Genomic DNA, 20,821 nt, shown 5'->3' with positions numbered 1-20,821 from the left:
TTACCGACAATCAACATTATATGATCATTCCATTTTAAATCACTCCTAATGCGTACTCCCAGATAATTTATGGTATTAACTGCTTCCAGTTGCTACCTGCTATTTTGTAGCTAAATGATAAAGGATCTATCTTTCTGTGTATTCGCAGCACATTACACTTGTCTACATTGAGATTCAGTTGCCATTCCCTGCACCATGCGTCAATTCGCTGCAGATCCTCCTGCATTTCAGTACAATTTTCCATTGTTACAACCTCTCGATACACCACAGCATCATCTGCAAAAAGCCTCAGTGAACTTCCGATGTCATCCACCAGGTCATTTATGTATATTGTGAATAGCAACGGTCCTATGACACTCCCCTGCGGCACACCTGAAATTACTCTTACTTCGGAAGACTTCTCTCCATTGAGAATAACATGCTGCGTCCTGTTATCTAGGAACTCCTCAATCCAATCACACAATTGGTCTGATAGTCCATATGCTCTAACTTTGTTCAATAAACGACTGTGGGGAACTGTATCGAACGCCTTGTGGAAGTCAAGAAACACGGCATCTACCTGTGAACCCGTGTCTATGGCCCTCTGAGTCTCGTGGACGAATAGCGCGAGCTGGGTTTCACATGACCGTCTTTTTCGAAACCCATGCTGATTCCTACAGAGTAGATTTCTCGTCTCCAGAAAAGTCATTATACTCGAACACAATACGTGTTCCAAAATTCTACAACTGATCGACGTTAGAGATATAGGTCTATAGTTCTGCACATCTGTTCGACGTCCCTTCTTGAATTGGAGATAGATCCAACGACAATGCTAGCCAAGGTAGGGTTTGGCAAGATTTAAGCCCAGGATGGCATGCCATGAAGGGCAACAGAAGGGGGCATAGAGTATAGTCGACGTACCGCTGTGCTGTAAGGATCTCGCGGATGACAAATAAAGCGGTTCTGCTATGAAATGAAACGACACGCTAGACCATCACTCTTTATTGTCGGGCCGCATAGCGGGCGATAGTCAGGTAAGTAAGTGTCCCACCACTGTCGAGGTGGGGTCTCCAGACACATCCTCGGCCTAGAATCTCATTGACTTGTCTTTAGTGAAGAACCCCTATTCGGATTGACCCCTGACGACCATCGAAGACGCAGTAGAGGTAAATGTTTTAAATTCTTTATTAAGATGTAACAAAACTGCCTCTTTATCTGCTTCGCTGAGCGTATAAAGAGGTCAAGTCTATTTATTTATTGCTATTAGTTCCAGTGGCACCGTAAGTGGGCCTCCGAACAATATGTTCTAGACAGTTACCATAGAAATCGTTTAGTAATGTTTCGCAGAACGTCTTGTCACGCCCTACACTTAACAATATTGTAAGTTTCTCAGTCGATTATTGGATTATTACAAATCTCCTCCAATGATGACAGCATGATTCAGGAACTTAAGCATTATTGAACTTAGGTTTTCCCTAAGGTTTTTGGTGTCTTTTGGAGGTGAATCTGGTGTCGATTGAAGGATCCGATGATAAAAGTTGATGCCCGAATCTTGCTCATGCAATAACGCATGCAGTTTCAATTTCTATGTTGGTGGATTTGAGTTTCTTACCTGTTGCGACAACACACAATATCTTTTACCATATAACAATTTGCATGTATATGATGATAGTAACTGTTCTGGAAAGAACAGATACCATTGATGACCGTTCAGCTGTCCCCATCGAGGTATATCAACAACACCTGTCGGCAGCTGAGGGCTTCAATTAATTATCATTTACTCCAGAGAAGCTGCACGGCCATCAATGGTATCTGTTCTTTCCAGAACAGTTACTATCATCATCATCATCATCATATATATATGACGAAAGTCAATGGCTGGGTAGCCTTTATATATATATATGCGAATGCGCACGGTTTGCCCGAACTCTTACGGGATTCCCCAAAGTGTGCGCGAGTAATGAGTGGATGGGCAAATATCTATTAGGCACATTACATAAGTAGAATTGTGGACAGTTGGGAATGTGGGTCTCACTGGTAGCGTGCAAGGGATAAGTCCCTGCAGTCGCGCTATTCGTCTGTGCCCTCGGTGGCTCAAACGCTCTATGCGTCTACCATGTAAGCAGGAGATCCCGGGTTTGAGTCCCGGTCGGGGCACAAATTTTCAGCTGTCCCCATCAAGGTATATCAACAACACCTGTCGGCAGCTGAGGGCTTCAATTAATTAACAATTTGCATTATTAATAAAATTAATAATTCGCAATAATAATAATATTAAATAATGGAGGCATAAAGAATGATATTGATTAGTTTAGCACATTTGTAGCATTGTTATTTATTAGAAGAAGTGGAAAGGATAATAAAAGAGGAGAATATTAAAATGAAAGTGACAATGGCTTTTGAGAAAGAAGAGTATTTCGATAGAGAACTGTGTTGACAAGGGATGGGAAAAGTGGAGGGGAAGGGAGGGTTGATGAAAGTGAGCTGCAGACAAGTATATGGAAGAGATATTTGTTGTGACAGAAGGTGGGCCATTAGCTGTCTTTTGAAGTTTTGAAAGGACTTTAATTTCGCTAATATTTCGAGGAAGATTGATCCAAAGTCGAGTTTCTGTTAGAGAAAATGACTTTGAGAACATGGAAGCGTTGCGTTGTAGTAGAGCAATCTTTTTTTCTGAAAATGGAATTCCCTGTAACGAAATGTTTGTTGTTAGGTGCTAGTGTCGTTACGCGTTTGTAAATCAGACGACTCAAGAGCAGGTTAGACAATATGACGTTTAAGTGCTGCGAGGTCAAGAGTTTTTGGGTATCGGAAAGCTGTCGAATTTAGATTAAAACACGTACCACTTCACTACACTGCGCTGTAATGACAGAATAATAGAAAAAAGAAGATAACTTTAATACAAACAGTTATGTAGCTGGCGCAGCAGTAAACTGGCAACATTTAGTGGGAATCGCATTTGTTCAATTGTACTGTAGTTTTTCTGTTGTTCCACTTTTTCTTTTTACGTGAAAGTCAGAGCCGTTGCTGTTCCCATTAAATAATAACGATAAAGTCAGTATAAAACTAGTGTTAATCGACCATTAAGGGAAATAATATAAACTTCGTCGTATTGAGAGATGTTAGATTTGTAAAGACGTACTATACGATGATTGTACTTTACCGGTACATATGCAAATAAAATGAGAAACGAAGACTTTTAACATCACTCTAAGCGTTACAGCTTTCTGTACTTCATATTTGCTTTTCTGTTGTAAGGCCATTTTCCCGTATGTCATTCGTCCGAAACAGTACGCACGGTACCCTGATGTTCTAAACGTGGGGGTTATGCTTGCATTGTATAAATTAACTAACAAAGTTAAGAGAAAATATAAATACGGCACCCCTAATCACGAGAAATAGTACTGAACTCTGTGGCCGAAAAACTAAATTAAAATTAACAGACAATAACGTAACTCTAACACATATTTAACTACTAGCAAACCAAATAACTAACGTATTACGAAGAAATATAAGCAAATGTGCGCACTACAACTTTGTTTATTTTTCCCTGTCCACCTGCAAAGACGACCGAAAAGCAGAATCCGTCGACTGCAGCTGAACTTTGCAGCTGTTTGTCCTTCAACGCTTCGTCAATGACTAACAGATGGCTCTTTTGCAGATGTTCAAGTAGTCTTACAGTTCTCCGTAAGATGTCAGGACGAGTAGCAGCGCTGCCAACAGCAGCCGTTCCGGTAGCGGGCAGAGCATTTGTGCACGCTTTTACACGTGTAACACACGCTTTATATAGAGTATGAGATACATTTAAGATATGACACGTGTTCTGCACGTTGTTTACAATGTTATATGTCAAATTTTTCTTTGTCGTCAAGTTGCAAGTATTCAACATTTTGTAGAACTGTTGGTAATGATGAATCCGAGAAACAAGTTTCGATGATGGCGGCGGGGTGGCTTTGACATTTCGGAATGAGGCGGACTATGTATAAAATACCGCGTTTTAAGTTATTTTTTCGGTGTTTGTCGTGTGCGCCTAAGTGTAGTGTGACGTTGCTTGTCTTAAGCACTTTATTAATTTCAGGGTAAGAGGTTTTTTTTGTAATCGATAGTGTCATATGTAGCGGCGAAAATATAATTTCAAAAGGAGCTGTTTTGCGTGTGTATGCGTCAAGAATTCAGCATGAGTTCAGTTGTCTTTTGCAAGGTGCAGTTATTTTTTGTTTCTAGTACTTGCTTGACAGTGGAATAAGAAATGTTGCATTTCAGCCGATTCAGTTAGTTCCTTCATGAGAATTTCAGTGTTTCTAATACAGGATCTGCGAGAATGATCATCGCTTGATAAAGTGGAAAGGTCAGTTTCCTGTAAACAATATTCTCACTTTCTTTAATACTAGTAACGACAACATTGAAACTGAAAATATGTAGGCCTATAATCATTGTTATAATTATGATTTGCATTGACGTTCCTCATGCGTCAATTGACTCCCGTTAACAAACAGTATGAAAAATGTTGGAGACGCAGTAGAATGTTGATGGACTGTGTGCTCTATCAACTGTTCTTGCGCTTAGAGCAGATATTGCTGAATGCCATTACACGCATGTCAGTATTCCAAAGTTCCGTTAGAGGTTAGTAAACAGCATGAGAGAGACATGTTTACGTGACATTTTATTCAGCATTTTTTGTTCCTAGAAGTGTAAAAAGAGCCTGCAGTCATCCATTTGCTGTATTAGAGTCACATAATTTCCACTCTCTGAAACATGCAAAAAATTTGAGGGGTGTTATGATCCCGTTCGGTATACGAGTGTAGTCATCGGATTTGGTATCATATGTCGTCATACTGGAGTTCATGCTGCATTCACCCACTTTGAGCGAAAGATCACGATGCAGCTTCAGTGCGGCAAACACTAAAATATTACGTAAGACATCGTATCGTTCGTTTTCGTATTTCGTGTCCATCTGTGCAACTGTATGAGAAAAAACTTATTTCGCAGGATGGCGAGTCCTAACATCCCGCCATGAGTGAGCTTCAGGCCACGGTGGAGTTCTCAGTAGAGCTCTACAAGTTCTACAATGTGGATCTTTTCCAGAGAGGGTGAGTAGCATTTGATTTGGCTTTTATCCGTCATGAATATGTGCCGGCCTATTATGCCAAATTTCAGCCGGGCACACATTTCCCAGGTATACTTTTATTACCAACTAAATTTTAATTTCCTTAACGGGTAACATAGCTGTCAGGATTTTTAATCTTCGATGTTATTTGAATATTGCTTGTAAATGAGGATCTAAACTCTGGGAACAGACAGCAGCGAATGCGGCGCCCTTGGCAAATGATACGCAATGGCTCACCCGCGGCAAATTGCGGCATAAGAAGAAAGTGAAACATTATTTTTCTTTTAACTGCTAAAAGATCCTTCATGATTTGAATTGAGAATTAGTTTTGGGATCAGTAAATATGACGTTCTATCGGAGGTGTACATGGTACACTGTTGGGTTAATTAACGTCACTGAACGCAAAAGATATAATTTTCAGTCGAGTTCTGTCTTTCATGTTTTGTATCGTTCAGTAGGTGACAGTACAACTACGTGTAATGGATATCCTATGTGATGCTTATAGACATTCAAACCAGCGAAACAAAAAATTCTAGAAAGGGAACAAACCGTAGGTATTGGGAAATTAGGTCTCACAGTTCGTCACAAAATGCGATCTCTGGTCCTGTTGACAGCAATTTGCTTCTACGCACTATTGTACAGCTGTGCGCCAAGATTACGTCCATGGCGTTTTTAAGTGCCTAGCTTTAGGTCTCCCACCTGCATTACTTAATATAATCATACTTTAAACAGACTATACTGTTGAGCCACAGGGTTCAACTCAAATTGTTCGAAGAAATAAGCGATTGCGAGCAAAAATTTGTCGCTGTTGTAAAAAGTGCAGTTCGTTTGTATTCTGTTTTCATCAGTTCGAGTGAATCATCCATTTATTAGGATCTCGTCGTTTCCAAGGGCATTTTGAATAGTGTAACTTCATTAACGTAACAGCTGTCTTTGGACTAGAAGAAGCTATCATTTATAACCCATGTAAGTCGTCTGGTAAGGGGCTGAAACGTACAGTGCAAACGACAAACCAGTTCAATGTCTGGGCACATAGTCAAGGGTACCAGTCCGAGAGGAATTGTGAAAAATGCCTACGAGTGTTTTTGTATTATAACCCCTCGTGTCATTTTTCATCAAGTAGAAAATAGTTTTTTTTTTTATATAGGACGAAACTTAGGGCTCCACTTATTAGTATTTTAGTTTGCTCTGACGAATACAGCAGCAGTTGCGTTGGCATCTTTTCAGTAGATGGAAGTAACGTGTTCACACATTAATTTCGGTTTTTTAAATGTAGCCGAAAGCTGGTGTTACATGTGTCAGTTTAATTCCCAATACGTTTCTCTTCAGCGCGACCGAATCAGAGATTAACATAAATAGTAAAGGGCTTCAATTTTACGAGACAGTAGGCGTAATTGCCAGAACTTTTCCCTCCGAATGTATCTAAGTGGACATAAGCATCTGTACTTTACGAACCACTGAGAAATGCATGGCAGGCGATACTTTCCGGTGTATCAAGTACTAGGGTTCGTTCTGTTCAGTTCTGATGTCTGCTTAAATGCCTCTGTGCGCACTGTGATTAGTTTAATCTTCGCGATCCTTACAGGAGTGATTCTTAGAGAGTTGCAGCGTATTGCTAAATTTCGCACTTGGTGCTGGTTCTTTGAATTTTGTGTGTAAGCTTTCACAGGACATTCGGTATCTGTGTTCAAGTGTCTGCCAGTTACCGTTTCTCTGCATTTCCGTGACTCTTCCATTGGTTAACCACACACTCTGCAACCGTTGCCGAATTTTATTTTGAAAGAATGACATTCGAACGATCTTCAGGTACTATTTTTTCCTCATTGCACTATTACTCTCCCACTACTCGATGATCTGGGAGGGAACTGACTGGTCCACGGTGAGGTAAAAGAGGTATATATACATAAAATCACTGACACTTGATACTACACTGTTAAGTTCAAAAGGCGATGTTGGAACGAGGAATTAGTATAGATATGTGTGGCGAAGTCCCAAACAGTACCGAATAAATCTCCCAAAAAAAAAAAAGGGATCCCATGGAGAATGTCTCTGACAAGGAAACTATTCAGAGACGTAAATTTCTTTTTATTTGTAGCACAGAAGACATCATGTGCAATGTTACTATGAATTTGTGAATTATTTTACATCCAGAAGTGTTAGTTTTAAAAATCCGCGTGACTGTGTTAGTGTCGTACAAGGAGCAGGCCCACAGGAAATTCTTTCATTCATCCTTAAAATAAACCATAATACTCACAGGGAGCGTGCTCTGGCGGGTTATTGAACAGAATTGTACCCTTGTCTTTCATTTCTTTCTGTACGTACATTGAATCCTCAGACTGTGCACAAGTATATTATAAATTGTGGGCAGTGGGCCATCAGAAACTAGTTGATATAACTGGGACAAAATTAAGTAGCTCAGGAAACATGTTGTTCTCGGATGAGTCTTTCAACTCTAAAATTAAATTTCATGTATATTACTGGCTCGCATCGAATTATAAGCAGTAGTAACCAGTAAACGAACGGAATTGATATATTGGTGCAGTAACTTCCTTGCCCGTCGTGTTCTCTCTTGCATTTGAGTTGTTTCCCAGACTATACAGTTCTTTGTCGGTCCTTTCTTATGAGATTACCAAATCATCTCACTATGGCTTCAGCACACATCTCATTAAGGGTTTGTTTCACTTGAAGAAGAGAGGGTATGCCGTTGTTTGCCTTTTACTTAGCTGTTCCTGATTTTTAAAATCGCATTTCGTAAACGAAAATTAGTGTTTAACGTCCCGTCGACGATGATATAATATGCATATCCTTACAAAGAACTTCATCCCTACTGCTTGTAGAGTGCTGATATTCTGGTGGTTTCGGTGCGGCTTTCTAGACTGCATTAGGGCTAGTAACTGATACAAAGAAGCTCTTCTTGAATATGAATCTGTGTGTTAAAGAATTTCCTTGTCCCAAAGAACCTTTCTCACCAGGTGATACAACTGTGCTCCATTGTGTGTACCCTACTGCAGATTTCTGCAGAAGGGCAATTTTCTCGTATGCATCTAGTACAGATGTTCCGTTGACCAACAGACAAAAATTTCGCTTTAGAGTTGCGTTTGATGCGAAATTGCGTGAAAATGCTATTCCAGTGTTTTAACGTTTCTTAATAAATGAAAAGCACATGCTTGCGTTTGTTCTACAATATTACTTTTATAGTGTTAACCGATTTTCGGCTTACAAGGCCATCTTCAGACATTTACTTTCCTTGTACGAAAGTCTCGTTTTCGGCTGTTATTAAAACATCTTCAAAGGAAAGAGCCTTTCGTTTTCTATCTTGCGTAGAACACTAGTTCTCTTGCGATCAGGTGGGAGTTATGGTCTGTCTCAAAACGGGTGCTGTGAATTATGATGAAAGTCGAAATCAACGCTTTTGGTGACCATGCCACAAGCATTGGTTGGTAGCAGCAATTTTCTCCGTTCCGATAACCGAAACTGGAGAGCCGGCTGAGAACGATTGTGGACAACATTCCTTTTATCTTTATAGTGTGCCAGTTTTACAGTAAAGCGATGAATGTGGACCGGGAGAGGTCTGTCCGTTGTTAAGTTTGGTTGGTAGTTTGATTTGGGGAAGGGGACCAAACACGAGGTCATCGGTCCCATCGGATTAGGGAAGGATGGGGAAGGGAATCGGCCGTGCCCTGCGAAAGGAACCATCCCGGCATTTGCCTGAAGGCGATTTAGGGACATCACGGAAAACCTAAATCAGGATGGCCGGACGCGGGTTTGAACCGTTGTACCCCCGAATGCGAGGCCATTGCGCTAACCACTGCTCCACCTCGCTCGGTGTATTACGTTTGGGTAGCCATTCGATTTATGGATTGATGTTTTGTATTTGTAAGTCTGTCTTCACTGGCTCAGAATTTTCTCGCATAAGTTTTCACGAAATCGTGGCAGGTTTTTTCAAGTAACGGCGGATCTCTTCGCCCTTTTTTTTTTTAGCTAATGGTACGTATGCAATGGCCTTGCTGTAAACAGGGCGATGCATTCCAAACGTTCCACTCATTCTGCTCCTCAAAAATAAAGATACCTCTTTAGAAGAATCTGAACAGTTCAAAGCAACTTGGAATGTGGGTGTCGACTTCACTCTGTTGTTCTTACTGTTAGTTCAGTAAAAGTGAGTACTGGACATTTTCCCAGTAGTTGCTTCTGACGTGTCAATCACCACGGATGAGTGTTCGCTTTGTCGTTCATAAAACAGTGTCTTTTTCATAGTCTGATTTCCGTTTCTGTTGGAGGGGGAGGGGCGAGGGAGGGGGGGATGACCATATCATGCAGGTCCTTGCGTTAACTGTAGGATAGTTAACATGGAAGTGGAACTTGGTCTACCCAGGAGAGCTCCTCTGTAACCTTGGGCGAAAGGTTGGTTCCATTAGTGATACATATTTACAGTATGACACGGTACTGTATCCAGAAAACTTATATGTAAAGTCTCTGGCCGCTGAAGCCTACGCAGCTTCAGTTTTGGGATTGTGCCTAAAAGTACACATCAGCTGATCGGGATTCCAGGCATCAGTTAATCCAGCGCTAGGACTCAATTTGGAAGAAAAATAAGGAAGTTCAAATTTTAACGTGCAGCCGGGAGTTTCGATCCTGTATGGACTTTCCATCCTATACCAAGTTGTATACGTTAAACTTTACGAACCAGTGGTATCGAAAATTTAACCGCGTGAGCAAATTTCGAGTAGTCTATTCTCCAGGGTTGGTGTGCTTTCTTACGGAATTAGTCATTACTGTTTGACTTTAGACATTTTTAAGGAGGCGAACAGAATAAATAAATGTCCTCTCCTCTAGAAATAAGGACAGTTGAAACGAGGGACTGAGTTAGAGGGGGGGGGGGGGGGTGCTGGGGGAGCAGGAGGAACGGAGGTAGAGGGGAAGTATTTCCGTTACCACAGGGACCGGAGTAGTTCGGCGCATCACGGTTCTGGATTGTCACCAAAACTTGATCTACCCGTGTCTGACAGTAGAGGTCATGATGGACAAGACTCCAGATATCAGAACATTTGACCGCAGGACGATTGTGGGCTCCCGGCGCATGGTGCACATCTTCACGGTCGTGCAGGCACTTAGGTTTCCAGGTGACATCGTGTTGGTGTTCTGTGAGTAGCTCGATTCGAGGAAAACCACCGCCGCGAGAGTCAGCTATCGTTGGCTCGCCTTTGAATGGTAGTGAATTGAATCGTAAACTCGAGTAATTGCGACACAGTGCATTCAGTCGTTGGCAAGTGGTGGACACCTTCGGCCCACAGTGAGCTGGTGATTCTGGATGATGGGGATACTCACCATATGACCAGAATAACTACCCCACTATTGGATAGAGAAGCCAAATGTGTACCTCTGCCTGCCGTAAGTCACAGGGCACAGATGTTAGCATGATTGTGGGTACAACGGTATTCGACAATCGACGCATGGAAAGAGGTCACCAACAGTGGTGTCGTGATTCTATTCGGGACATACCGATGGCCAGGTACAAGTACCAAACGAGACGATGCATCCAATTTGGCAACAGGGACCGTTCAGCGTGCGTTTCGCTGTGTCCTCGAATGGAAAAAAATGGAATAATCGTGTGGAATCATTGACCGGAAGAACCCATCTGGAGTCTTTCTCCCGTGTGGTGCGTGGTGCATGTTTATCTCTTTGACACCACGTTGGCGAGATGCGCATCTTTGTGGCAAAGATGAAATGATAACACCAGCATCTAGTTCCTTAGCGAAGAAAATCTCCGATCTGGCCGGGAATTGAACCCGGGACCGCGCGATCTAGAGGCAACGACACTAACCACGAGCTACGGACCCCTGTGTGGATTGGCCGCGGAGGGGGAGGGGGGGGGGGGCTCGCTAGGATACTGTACATTCCACAAGCCAAGGTAGAGCGAATAGCGGCAGGTACATCGTACCAGTAATGTGGATTTTCTCACCTATTCCAATCACATACTGGGCCACAGAAAAAGGACTGTATTTCTCTGTACGTGCCCTGACCATGACCGCTATGCAAGTTTGTAAGGTGTTACAGATATAGTTACTCTTTGAATAGCCGGCCGCGGTGGCCGTGCGGTTCTAGGCACTTCAGTCCGGAACCGCGTGACTGCTACGGTCGCAGGTTCGAATCCTGCATCGGGCATGGATGTGTGTGATGTCCTTAGGTTAGTTAGGTTTAAGTAGTTCTAAGTTCTAGGGGACTGATGACCTCAGATGTTGAGTCCCATAGTGCTGAGAGCCATTTGAACCATTTTTTGAACTCTTTGACTATCGATATCTGTACCTTACACGTAGCTGCTTGGCGCAACAACACTGACGCCCGGTGGACCCCCAGTGATCGACAAGCTCGGTTTGGCGCTACCGTTACGGGGGTCGCGGCTGGATTAAGGCGTGATTGGACGACACGTCGCCGTGCCGCGAAAAGTTCGATAAATCCGTTAAATGTTGCAGTGTTCGCAGGACGGTACTGAAAACTTATCAATGTTAAAAGCGAGTCGTTATCAGAGATCGGTAGAAGCAGCGTCCATAAGAGTAAACGTCAGCACGTGTGCATGGAAACGTTAGCAAAGTTTACCGTTAACTTGCGCTAGAGACAATAAACCTTTCAGTTCTATGAAGCCAGTGGCTTCTTTCGAATCCTTTTCATATGCATTAGAACTAACTGATTGTGAAGATTTTTAGTGGCAAGTGTGGTGATTTTGATAGGGCATGAATCGGTAGGCACACGGTCCCATTTTTCACCTACATCTACATGGACGCTCTGCAAATGACACTTAAGTGCCTGGCAGAGGCTTCATCGAACCACCTTCACAATAATTCTCTGATATTCCTATCTCGAAAAAAAATTAAAAAAATAAAATTAACACTATATATTTCTGTGCGAGCTCTGATTTCCCTTATTTTATTATGATGATGATTTGACCCTATGTAGGTCGTCGTCAACAAAATATTTTCGCATTCCGCGAAGAAAGTCGGTGATCGAAATTTCGTGAGAAAATTCCGCCGCAATGAGAAATGCCTTTGCTTTAATGATGTCCACCGCAAGGCCTGAATCATGTCAGCGACAATCTCTCCCCTATTTTGCGATAATACAAAACGTGCTGCTCTTTTTTTTAACTTTCTCGATGTACTCTGTTACTCCTACCTGGTAAGGATATCTCAGACCGCGCGGCAGTACTCCAAAAGAGGACGAACTAGAGTGGTGTACGCAATCTCTTTAGTAGATCTGTTACATTTTCTAAGTGTTGTGTCAGTAAAACGCAATCTTTGGTTTGCCTTCCCCACAACATTTTCTACATGTTCAATCCAAATTGAGTTGTTCGTAATTGTAATTGCTAGGCATTTAGTTGAATTTACGGCCATTAGATTTGACTGATTTATCGTGTAACCAAAGTCAAACGGATTCCTTTTAGCACTCCTTTGGATGACCTTACTCTTTCCATTATTTAGGGCCAACTGCCAATTTTTGCATCATACAGATACGTTTCCAAATTGTTTTACAATTTGTTTTGATCTTCTGATGAATTTACTAGACAGTGAACGATAGCATCATCTGCAAACAACATAAGGCTGTTGCTCAGATTGTCTCCTAAATCGTTTATATAGATAAGGAACACTCCCTTGCGGAACGCCAGAAAATCACTTCTGTTTTACCCGACGTCTTGCCGTCAATTACCACGGACTGTGACCTCTCTGAAAGGAGAGGTGCATGTTCCTTGGGAGTAAGATGCCCAATCGCCGTTGTTTTGTCAATACAACTGGTTTTAGAGAAAGACAAACTAACTTCGCAGCGACAGATACGAATAAGGGAGTAAGCATCCTACTTATGCGTTGGTGGCAATATTCTTCGAATACAGGATTTTCTACATTTACCCAACAGAGTTGCCCGAGAGGTACGTCGTGTTCCTTCCAGGTGAAGCATCCCCTGCTCTCTTGTGATTCCCTTTTTAGGTACTCCACGTCGACGTCTGCTCGTAGATACGTATCGTCGGTAGGTTTTCCGGCTTTACTTCCCGACGTGACAGCGACGACTCTCCGATAAGGTGCGGGCCTTGGGTTTTGCTATTACTGCGAGTCTTGTAAATATCGCTTTTGTTTAGTTAATTGGCCCGGCTAAAACTCTCCCTTTTTATGATTAAGGCAGCCTGCGCCACCTTTCGGAGGGAGTGGGGACGTCAAAGAGTCACAAACGTTCACATTAAGCAGTCCGTAAAACACGTAAACGTTGACTTCAGTTAGCGTGTTAGTTAATGCCTACGCTTTCCGCTAGATGACTTACTGCTGAATAGCTTTGGTTCCGTAAAACCTTCACTGATTAGTACTAGGTAAATGAAATAAGTACAACTCTCTTGTATTTCACTTTCACTCTATATTAAAGGATTAAGATAATGATGGATGATGGTCTATTTAAAAGGTTCCTAGCCTGGAGGAAATGCCGATATGCACGCGCTCTACGTCCAGATTCGCAACTAACGGCACACGACACTTTCAGAAGTCCACACGTTAATATCTGAATACCGGTACCTCTGAATTCACTCGTATCAGCAGATAATTCGAGTTTCTGTCGTCTATATGTCCGTAAAGTTCCAATCTAGAACTAAAGTCCCAAAATCCCCTTAATACTCCGTTGCTACCAACGGTCAGAGATCGTACACTACATCACTTTTAATCTCAGTAATATTCTAACAGTTTATCGTGAATCTTAACACAATAAAGTCCAATCTAATTATTGCCTCGCTGACTGACGTGGGTTCCCCGCTCTTTGACGAAACAATCAAGGAAAAAAGGCGGCAATAATGACGATCAGCCTTTTCTGTAGGTTTTCCATCACAAGAGTTAAACGTCACTACCTTCTGCATGACGGAGCTTCCGTGGCTTTGCTGTACTTAGACGTTAAACTACTTGCTGATATACTATAATTTTGATCTGCAATTACGGAACTCTGATTCTACACTATTTTCCCCTCTACAAATTCTATTCTTAATTTTAAATTATTCTTTCTATAGCTTTTATCACTGTAAACTGAAACGAGGTGTTACACAGGCTTGTTGTTGTTGTTGTTGTTGTTGTGGTCTTCAGTCCTGAGACTGGTTTGATGCAGCTCTCCATGCTAATCTATCCTGTGCAAGCTTCTTCATCTCCCAGTACCTACTGCAACCTACATCCTCCTGAATCTGCTGTGTATTCATCTCTTGGTCTCACTCTACGATTTTTACCCTCCACGCTGCCCTCCAATGCTAAATTTGTGATCCCTTGATGCCTCAGGACATGTCCTACCAACCGATCCCTTCTTCTAGTCAAGTTGTGCCACAAACTCCTCTTCTCCCCAATTCTATTCAATACCTCCTCATTAGTTATGTGATCTACCCATCTAATCTTCAGCATTCTTCTGTAGCACCACATTTCGAAAGCTTCTATTCTTTTCTTGTCCAAACTATTTATCGTCCACGTTTCACTTCCATAGATGGCTACACTCCATACAAACACTTTCAGAGACGACTTCCCGACACTGAAATCTGTACTCGATGTTAACAAATTTCTCTTCTTCAGAAACGCTTTCCTTGCCATTGCCAGTCTACATTTTATATCCTCTCTACTACGACCGTCATCAGTTATTTTGCTCCCCAAATAGCAAAACTCCTTTACTACGTTAAGTGTCTGATTTCCTAATCTAATTCCCTCAGCATCACCCGACTTAATTCGACTACATTCCATTATCCTCGTTTTGCTTTTGTTGATGTTCATCCTATATCCTCCTTTCAAGACACTGCCCATTCCATTCAATTCCTCTTCCATGTCCTTTGCTGCCTCTGACAGAATTACAATGTCATCGGCGAACCTCAACATTTTTATTTCTTCTCAGTGGATTTTAATACCTACTCCGAATTTTTCTTGTTTCCTTCAAATGGCTCTGAGCACGATGGGACTTAACTTCTGAGGTCATCAGTCCCCTGGAACTTAGAACTACTTAAACCTAACTAACCTAAGGACATCACACACATCCATGCCCGAGGCAGGATTCGAACCTGCAACTGTAGCAGTCGCGCGGTTCCGGACTGAGCGCCTAGAACCGCGAGACTCTTGTTTCCTTCACTGCTTGCTCAATATACAGATTGAATAAGATCGGGAAGAGACTACAAACCTGTCTCACTCCCTTCCCAACCACTGCTTCCCTTTCATGTCCCTCAACTCTTGTAACTGCCATCTGGTTTCTGTACAAATTGTAAATTGCCTTCCGCTCCCTGTATTTTACCCCTGCCCTTTCAGAATTTGAAAGAGAGTGTTCCAGTCAGTACTGTCGAAAGCTTTCTCTAAGTCTACAAATGCTAGAAACGTCGGTTTTCCTTTCCTTAATCTAGCTTCTAAGATAAGTCGTAGGGTCAGTATTACCTCACGTGTTCCGATATTTCTACGGAATCCAAACTGATCTTCCCCGAGGTCGGCTTCTACTACACAGGCTTACCCATTCAAAACTTGGCACTCTTCTGTACGGGCTATACCGAGCTAGTTCGATCCCAGCAGCGCATCTGTGGGACAGTTCGATGTCTGTAGAGGGACGTAGAGCAGTGAGAGGTTGCGGGCACTGGAAGCCCACTCGGCTCCGCTGTGTTCCTCGGACAGTGCGGCAGCCCGCCGGCCGCCCCCCTATATTTAGCCGTAGCGCGGCGCGTCGCGTTCGGCCCCACCCCGCACCTCGACACTCGGTTTGTTTTCGGGCAGGCTGGGCGCGCCCGGCTGTTTGCCAGCGCGGCGCGGCGCGGCGCGGCGCGGCGCGGCGCGGATGTGCCGGGATATCGACCTCTGGGCCGCGCAGAGCCGCGCCGCCTCTGCAGCCGCCGCTCGGCGCCGGCCGCCCGGCTGCGTCTTGCACGGCGGCGGGAAAGGAACGGGGCGTAACAGTGCGAGACTTCCGATTCACCTTGAACTGTGTCCTCAGGCCGGCTGCAATTAGAACTACACAGGAGCGCCACTACATTTACTTCTACACTACTGCCCATTAAAACTGCTACACCACGAAGATGACGCATTACAGGACGCGAAATTTAGCCGACAGGAAGAAGATGCTGTGATATGCAAATGGTTAGCTTTTCAGAGCATTCACACGAGGTTGGCGCCGGTGGCCACACCTACAACGTGCTCACATGAGGGAAGTTTCCAACAGATTTCTCATACACAAACAGCAGTTGACCGGCGTTGGCTGGTGAAACGTTGTTGTGGTGCCTCCTGTAAGGAGGAGAAATACGTACCATCACGTTTCCGACTTTGATAAAGGTCGGATGTAGCCTATCGCGATTGCGGTGTATCGTATCGCGACATTGGTCGAGATCCAATGACTATTAGCAGAATGTGGAATCGGTGGGTTCAGGAGTGTCATACGGAACGCCTTGCTGGATCCCAACGGCCTCGTATCACTAGCAGTCGAGATGACAGGCATCTTATCCGAACGGCTGTAACGGATCGTGCAGCCACGTCTCGATCCCTGACTCAACAGATGGCGACGTTTGCAAGACAACAACCATTTGCACCAACAGTTCGACGATGTTTGCAGCAGCATGGACTATCAGCTCGGAGACCACGGCTGCAGTTACCCTCGACGCTGCATCAGACAGGAGCGCCTGCTATGGTGTACACAACGACGAACCTGGGTGCAACATTGGCAAAACGTCATTTTTTCGGATGAATTAAGGTTCTGTTCACAGCGTCATGATGGTCGCATCCGTGTTTGGCGACATCGCGGTGAACGCACATTGGAAGCGTGTATTCGTCATTGCCATACTGGCGTATCACCCGGCGTGATGGTATGGGGTGCCGTTGGTTACACGTCTCCGTCACCTCTTGTTCGCATTGACGGCACTTTGAACAGTGGACGTTACATTTCAGATGTGTTACGACCTGTGGCTCTACCCTTCGTTCGATCCCTGCGAAACCCTATACATTTCAGCAGGATAATGCACGACCGCATGTTGCAGGTCCTGTACGGGCCTTTCTGGTTACAGAAAATGTTCGACTGCTGCCCTGGCCAGCACGTTCTCCAGATCTCTCACCAATTGAAATCGTCTGGTCAATGGTGGCCGAGCAACTGGCTCGTCACAGTACGCCAGTCACTACTCTTGATGAACTGTGCTATCGTGTTGAAGCTGAATGGGCAGCTGTACCTGTATACGCCATCGAAGCTCTGACTCAATGCCCAGGTGTATCAAGGCCGTTATTACGGCCAGAGGTGGTTGTTCTGGGTACTGATTTCTCAGGATCTCTGCACCCAAATTGCGTGAAAATGTAATCACACGTCAGTTCTAGTATAATATATTTGTCAAATGAATACCCGTGTATCATCTGCATTTCTTCTTCGTGTAGCAGTTTTAATGGCGAGTAGTGTACTCTCCGCATGTCGCCTTACTTTGTATGGCACAGTTAGCTCTACATCTGCACACACCGAAGCGGCAAAAGTCATGGGATAGCGCTGCGCATGCACACAGATGACGTTAGTATCTTGTGCACAATATATGAAAGGGCAGTGCGTTGGCGCGGCTCTCATTTCTACACACGTGATTCGCGTGAAAACATTTCCGACGTCATTATGGTCGCACTACGGGAATTAACAGGCTTTGAATGCGGAATGGTAGTCGGAGCTAGAAGGAAAGGACATTCCATTTCAGAAACCATTAGGGAATTAAGTATTCCGGGATCCACAGTGTCAAGAGTAAGCCGAGAATACCAAATGTCAAGTTACCTCTCTCCACGGACAACGCAGTGGGCGATCGTCTTAACGACGGAGAGCAGCGGCGTTTGCCAATCCTGACAAACAACAGTGCGCGAAATAACCGCAGAAATCAATGTCGGACGTACGACGAACGTATCCGTTTGGATAGTGCGGCGAAATTTGGCGTTAATGGGCTATGGCAGCAGGCGACCGACCAGAGTGCCTTTGCTAACAGCACGTCGTCTCCTGCAGCGCCTCTGCTGGGCCCGCGATCATATCTGTTGGACTCTAGACGACTGGAAAACCATGACCTGGTCAAATCAGTCCAGATTCCAGTTGGTAATAGTTGTGGTAGGGTTAGTGTGGCGTGGATCCGAGAAGGCCATGGACCAAAGTTGTCAACAAGGCACTGTGCTAGCTGGTGGTGGCTCCATAATGGTGTGGGCTGTGTCATCCTCTGGAAAAGGTTATTTTCGGCTGCCTGGAGACCATTTGCAGCCATTCATAAACTGCACGTTCCCGAAAAATGAGTAAATTTTTCTCAGTGACAGGGTGCCATGTCACCGGCCACAGTTGTTCGCGGTTGGTTTGAAGAACATTCTGGACAATTTGAGCGAATGGTTTGGCCACCCAGATCGCCCCACATGAATGCCATTGAACATTTATGGGACATATTAGAGTCAATATGTGCACAGAAATCTGCACCGGCAACAGTTCCGCAATGGTGGCGATTGTGGAAGCAGAATGGTTCAGTATTTCTGCAGGGGGCTTTCAACGACTTATTGAGTCGATGCCACGTTGAGTTGCTGCACTACGGCGAGCAAAAGGAGGTTCGACGCGATATTAGGTCGTCTCCCACGACTCTTGTCACCTCAGTGTACATACTCCGGTGCATGGCGGAGGGTAACTTCTACCAGTAGGAGTAATTCCCTTTCCTGTGACACTCGCAAATGGAGAGAGGGTAAACGACTGTCTGTATTGTTTCTTACGAACCCTGATTTCTCCCATCTCGTCTTCGCAGTCCTTACCAGAAATGTAAGATGGTGGTGGATCGCTCTCCAGTCTGTGGTAAATGCCGGGTATAATAAATTTTCTCAGTTGTGCTTCTCCGAAAGAACGTCCTCTTTTTTCCAGGTATTCCCATTTGAGTTCACGTAGCATTTTCATTATACTCGCGTGTTTATCGAACTTACCGGTAACGAATACAGCAGCAGTACGTGTCTGAAATGCTTGGATGTCTTCCTTTCATCCGAACCGTTGGGATCCCAAACACTCGTGCAGCCCTCAAGAATGGGTCGGCCAAGAATTCTGTGGCATTTACAGATGAGCCACACTTTCCTATAATTCTCCCAATTAAACATAGTCAACCATTTGCCGTCCATCCAGCCGACCTTTAGTGGTCTTTCCATTCCATCTCGCCATGCAACGTTACGCCTACATATTTCTCTGTTCCATTCGCGAATGGTGCATGTGGGGAACTATTGTCTATAAACCTTCGTATAAGCTCTAATTTCTCTCGTTGTGGTCATTTGGTGAGACGTATGGAAGAATTTAATATTTTTCCCCATTCATCCCAAAAATACGGCCTGGGAATTTCAGTAGTAAATGTAAATGTCGTGTGATAGGGCCTCCCTCGGGCATGGGTGTGTGTGTTTGTCCGTAGGATAATTTAGGTTAAGTAGTGTGTAAACTTAGGGACTGATGGCCGGCCGGGGCGGCCGAGCGGTTCTAGGCGGTACAGTCTGGAACCGCGCGACCGCTACGGTCGCAGGTTCGAATCCTGCCTTGGGCATGGATGTATGTGATGTCCTTAGGTTAGTTAGGTTTAAGTAGTTCTAAGTTCTAGGGGACTGTTGACCTCCGCTGTTAAGTCCCATAGTGCTCAGAGCCATTTGAACCATTTTTTCGTTGGTGTATCAGCGCGGATTGTGAAAGTTATTGGCAAGGAATAGTGCGCAGCTCGCAACCATGTAACACGGCATAAGAACAGTTGTTGTAAAAGATTCTAACCAACGAAGACGGAGCACTAGTGTCTGCCCTTGTCAGTAACATTCGGTTTTCAAACCAGACAGGAATTGCTGCTATTATTGAACACAGCTGCATCTCAACTATTTTCCCAGCGAATGTTGTGAAAGGAACTGCATGTAATGGACGCTTGGAGTCGGGTACCTAGCAAAGGGCCATTGCTCACAGTGCAGCCTAAAGCTGCACGTCTTCAGTAGGACAAACAACACAGAAACGGGACAGTAGCTGACTGAAGGCGTGTAGTGTGATCACACGAGTCGCGAATTTCTTTTTATCTAGTGATGGCAGGCAGAAAGTACACCGACGGCCCAATGATGATGAATTCGACACACAGTGTGTAGGGTGTGGTTCAGAGGGGAGGTGGTTGTGATGTTTGTAGTGGTACGATTTGGTCCCACATACATTCAGGCCATTATGATGATCAACCAGCACATTTCAACAATCTTAGTGACGTGTCACCCTTCCTTCTCATGAGTTTACTGTCGTTGCTCTCGTCTTCCAGCTGTGTTCATGTGTCAACAGCCTCGCAGTTTGGTATTTCTTTGGGATCTAATCTTCAGAGTGGCTCAACAGGATATTTCAAGCGATACATTTTCTTGTGTCCAAAATAACCATACTTCTTTCAGTTTCGATAACATGTTCGTTATCAACAGGTTCCGTCTTTCAGTTTTTCTATTAGTATTCTACGCGTCCCTTGTTGCGATCGTGATAATTTTTGTGATTAACGTGAATACTTGTCTGGCGAGCGTGGAGCCCCAAGCTATTGCAGCAATTGTTCCCTTTCTGTGCCGCAACTTTACTCTCGTAGTGTATCTTTTCTCAGACTTACTTTCTGGGGCAGATTCCTTGCTGACAACCTAGCACGCTCGTAGGAAGTCAATTATGGTTTCTCCCACTTTGTTCCTTTATTGCACACCACAAATTTCGATTAACTTATGTCTGTCCCCACACCTGGATTTGACCTACACTTCTTCAGGTTTTTTTACAGAA

The 20,821-nt window shown here is 44.0% G+C and overlaps 1 protein-coding gene across 1 annotated transcript in view; it reads left to right on the top strand.

The window, feature by feature from the left end:
* Window positions 1-3,740: 3,740 nt before the first annotated feature.
* Window positions 3,741-20,821, top strand: part of LOC126177117 (uncharacterized) — a 571,356-nt gene continuing 554,275 nt past the window's right edge. Inside the window, exons 1-3 of the mRNA XM_049924387.1 lie at window positions 3,741-4,180; window positions 4,290-4,327; window positions 4,969-5,069. Coding sequence (XP_049780344.1) covers window positions 4,993-5,069 — 77 coding nt within the window. The 5' untranslated portion in view covers window positions 3,741-4,180; window positions 4,290-4,327; window positions 4,969-4,992. The remainder of the gene's footprint in view (window positions 4,181-4,289; window positions 4,328-4,968; window positions 5,070-20,821) is intronic.

The sequence above is a fragment of the Schistocerca cancellata genome, chromosome 3 (genome assembly GCF_023864275.1).
Source record: "Schistocerca cancellata isolate TAMUIC-IGC-003103 chromosome 3, iqSchCanc2.1, whole genome shotgun sequence".
In the NCBI taxonomy this organism is placed as follows: domain Eukaryota; kingdom Metazoa; phylum Arthropoda; class Insecta; order Orthoptera; family Acrididae; genus Schistocerca; species Schistocerca cancellata.
This window is presented reverse-complemented; position numbering and strand designations above follow the sequence as displayed.